Source organism: Phytophthora infestans, genomic scaffold (assembly GCF_000142945.1).
Source record: "Phytophthora infestans T30-4 supercont1.6 genomic scaffold, whole genome shotgun sequence".
NCBI lineage: Eukaryota > Oomycota > Peronosporomycetes > Peronosporales > Peronosporaceae > Phytophthora > Phytophthora infestans.
In genome coordinates this window covers 1,562,206-1,566,009 of record NW_003303753.1, presented here as the reverse complement: position 1 = coordinate 1,566,009, position 3,804 = coordinate 1,562,206, and the positions used below count along the sequence as shown (strand labels likewise).

Sequence of the window (3,804 nt, the reverse complement as noted above, 5' to 3'; positions counted from 1 at the left end):
GTAGGTAACGCTGTACGCGCTTCGCGCACTCGTACTTCTCCTTTGTGTACGAGCTGCTGTACCGAGACAACGTGTGCACTACGTTAGCCTGGTCCGACCGCGTGCATGCCACTAGATACTGCCAAGCAGCCACCAGCTCACGGAACGAAAACTTTGGATCATTGGTCCTGTCCTCATCTTTCTCGATCGGCGGTATCCTCTCGTTCTGCTTCTGTGGGGAAGCTGCTGACCGCGCCTCACTCATACCAAAACGTTCGAGCACCCGGTCAATGTATACAGTCTGCGAGATGCAGAGCAACTCACCCGGCACGTAGATGACCTCCATGGCCAACAAGTGCTTTACATGACCAAGGTTCTTTAGTGCGAACTTTTCGCTCAACTCACCGATCACATGCTCAATGTCCTCTTTTGATCCAGCGATCAACAAGTCATCAACGTATACCGTAACGTACACGCCACGGTCGTCGTGCCACCGCTGGTACAAGCCCACGTCAAGCGTGCACTGCTTGAAACCAATCTGCTCCAAGTACTCGTGCAATGTCTGGTACGATAAGCGCGAAGCTTGTTTCCAGCCGTAGAGTTCTTTCAGTAACTCACATACACGACCGCTCCCGTCATCGAAGTATGCGGGCTGCTCCATGTATATTTTCACTCCTTTCAGCACACCATTGAGGAAAGCAGTAACGAAGACAACATGGTAGCACTCATAAACTAGTAGAAAGGCCAGGATCAATAGCATCCACACAGTCTCAATTCGAACGACAGGAGAGTACGTGTCCAAGTAATCAACTCCGTACTTCTGTCCGCAGCCTTTCACTGCTAAACGAGCCTTGAGTCTGTCCACAAGCCCCTTTTCGTTGAGCTTGGCTCTCATCACCCACGTGGTCTTCACAATGTTGCACGAGCTTTTCGGTCTATCGACCAGTCTCCAGGTAACGTTCACTTTGTGTGCCTCCATCTCGGGTCCCATCGCTTGGATCCACTTCTCACGTTGGGGGGACGCTAGAGCTTCTTCAACAGAAGTGGGGTTGCCTGCGAAGGTCTCCAGTGCTTCCAAGGAAGTCATCACAAAGTCTTTCAGCCGCACATTTTCCTTTTGGATGCGCTCTGAACGTCGTCATCCACGCTGGCGCTTCGAGCTGCGCCGCGGTTGAGATCCATTAGAGGAGTCCGGGTTGCGTTCCGACCAAGGTCGAAGTTGATCCGCCGTTGGCATAGCGTCACCAACAGCATCGTTCTCTCCTGACTCTTTGCCATCCGATGCACTTACCGCTCCCACCGAACCTGCAGCCTCTGCTGCTAAGTCACTCTGCTCGGTGTTAGTTTGCCCAACCGGCTGATCATCTACACGTGCAGCTTCGTCAACAGCCTCTTGCACTGCTTCACGAGCTCTGGTCCATACGGCTTCGTCGGCAACGTACTCCGCTGGAAGTGGAACAAATGGAATTTGCGGGAAATAGTGCTGTCGGCCCTTCAACAGCGCGTTCTTGTACGTGCGCTCAACCGTTACGTCCTCACGGAACTTGACGTCACGGGCTTCAATCAATTTCTCACTTCGCCGATGAAGCGGTCGGTTGCTATGACCCGTCCTCGGAAAACCGAGAAACAGTTCCGGCTCAGCCTTCGCTGAAAGTTTGTTCTTCCTGGTCTTAGTTGGAACGAACACATATCTCACACAGCGGCATACCTTTAGTTGCGCGACGTCATGTTTCAATCCTGACAGCTTGTCAGTCGGGGTTAACCCTTGCGAAGCCTTTGTCGGGCTCAGGCTGTCTACCTCCACCGCATAGCGCAGAACCTCCGGCCACAATATCATCGGCAGGTTGGTGGTGTGCATGACAGCACGCATCTTGTTTGCGAGAACAGCATTAAGCTTTGTGACCAAGCAGTTTTCTTCCGGTGTGTACGGATGAGTGGGGACTAAGGTGATTCCCTTTCTCTTCAGGAACCCCGTCAGATCATTGTTCACGTATTCCCCCTTCCCTCCGCCACTCGTGAACGTTCTGATTCTGTTGCCTGGAGCCAGAAGCTCAGTCATCAACCGTTGCATGTTGCCAGAAACCTCGCTCTTGTGAACGAGCGGGTAGCACCACTTGTTTCGCGAGCCCTCATCATGAATGAGCTTGAAGTACCGCACTGCACCAATTCCTGGTCCGTACTTCCCCATATCACACACGTCCGAAGTCAACCGCTCAAAGTTTTCAACAGTTCTTTTATCTGTGGTATCACCATACGACATGCGTTTTCGCTTTGTCGACATGCAGCTAATACACCTTAGCTTGGTCTTCAGCTGCTCGGCAGGAATGTCCAAGCCTCTCATCACGTCGTTCTTCACCATGAGCTTCAGAGCTGCCTCATTGAGGTGAGCCAGACGTTCGTGCCACTTCGTCAATGGACTGGCATCCGCATTTACAGTCGCCATGATCACGGCACTGTTGTCGCCAAAGCTATTATAGTGTAGCCAATAGTGAGTCCCGTGATAAAAGAACTCCAACTAGACTACATTATGAGTCATCATAGCTTCTTCGGCAGCACACCAGGCGCACTGGTCGACAGCTCCCAGTCGTTGCTCACCATCAGTTCATTGCTGAGCAAATTCACAGGTCCAGTGAGCGAATACTCCACTTTATCCAGCTCCAGCGTGGTTTCACCACCTCTCAGCGCGTTCAATGCCTTCAGCAGCACCTTACCGCACATTTCATTGTGCGTGATGCCGCCGTTCCAGACTTGAAACGAAGCCTTGGACTTCTTCATGCTGGTGATTTTTTTCTTTTTGGTTGCACACATGCATAGACGTTCCTGAGTCCAGCAGCCAATCGCCGCTAAACTCCTGTCTTTCAGCTTTGAGTGCCATACCCACAAGTGAAAGTTCGTCTTCAGAACTGCTGCTGCTACTGCTACTGGCATCATTACAACCAGCATCCGCAGTGAGCCGCATGTAGCCCATTGCACCCGCTGGGTTGTTGCCCGACCCCAAATAATTACCTCCACCGTTGTTGTTTGGTTTCTTCGTCTCAGTGGCCTTGCCTTTGCCAGATTGGGCTTTGCTTTGCTTGTTCTTGTAGTGCCAACAGTCTTTCCGCATGTGACCAACTTTCTGGCAATGGTAGCAGCGAGTGGCACGTCGTTTACCTTCACCGGTGATCTGCATCTGCCCTCGAGGACCAGGGCCGGGGCTTGGACCTGGGTTCGTCCTAGGATACTGCCCGTTAGGCTTCCCCATATGCATCGCCACCTGCGGGCCGCCATTGTTTGCTCCACAGTTCACGGCCGTATCCGCCGCCATCTTGTCCATATCATCGCGCGACAGCAGCGCGTTCTTCACTCGAAGCAACGATGGTGGGTTACCTTATCGGTATGAGAAGTCAAACTGGGTCACTATCTCGCGATGAACCACACACACTCCCATCAGCATCAACTGAGACATAGACGTATCGTCTGTCAGGAAGCTGGGCCCCATGTGCTGCAAGCGCTGCCGCAGCGTGTTCTTCTCTTGAATGTATTCCGGCAACTTTTGGCCCGGGGCGTACGAGTGCGTGTACAGCTCAAGCTTCAAGCGCACTGCATACGAGAAGTCTCGCTGGGTTTTCTCCGCAGTCAATGTGTACACATCTCCTTAGCCGTGCTGCAAATGCACACGTTTTAATCATCAGCACCTTTTACGCCTCGGATTATAGTCTCCATGGCCAGTCGATTTCGATCGTCGAGCTGGCACTGCAACACCGGATCAAATGCATGACGCGTTTCTTCACCGGTCGCCACACCCCATGAGTCTCGCTGCTCAAGATAGAGCTTCAGACCCAT

The 3,804-nt window shown here is 52.4% G+C and overlaps 1 protein-coding gene across 1 annotated transcript; it reads right to left on the bottom strand.

Moving 5' to 3' along the window:
- Nucleotides 1-2,514: 2,514 nt before the first annotated feature.
- On the bottom strand, nt 2,515-3,804 carry PITG_04620 (uncharacterized protein; the record flags this gene model as incomplete). The annotated part of the gene is made up of 4 exons (XM_002905324.1): nt 2,515-2,822; nt 2,857-3,319; nt 3,404-3,561; nt 3,657-3,804. 4 exons carry the CDS (start codon nt 3,802-3,804, stop codon nt 2,515-2,517), a joined length of 1,077 nt encoding a protein of 358 aa, XP_002905370.1.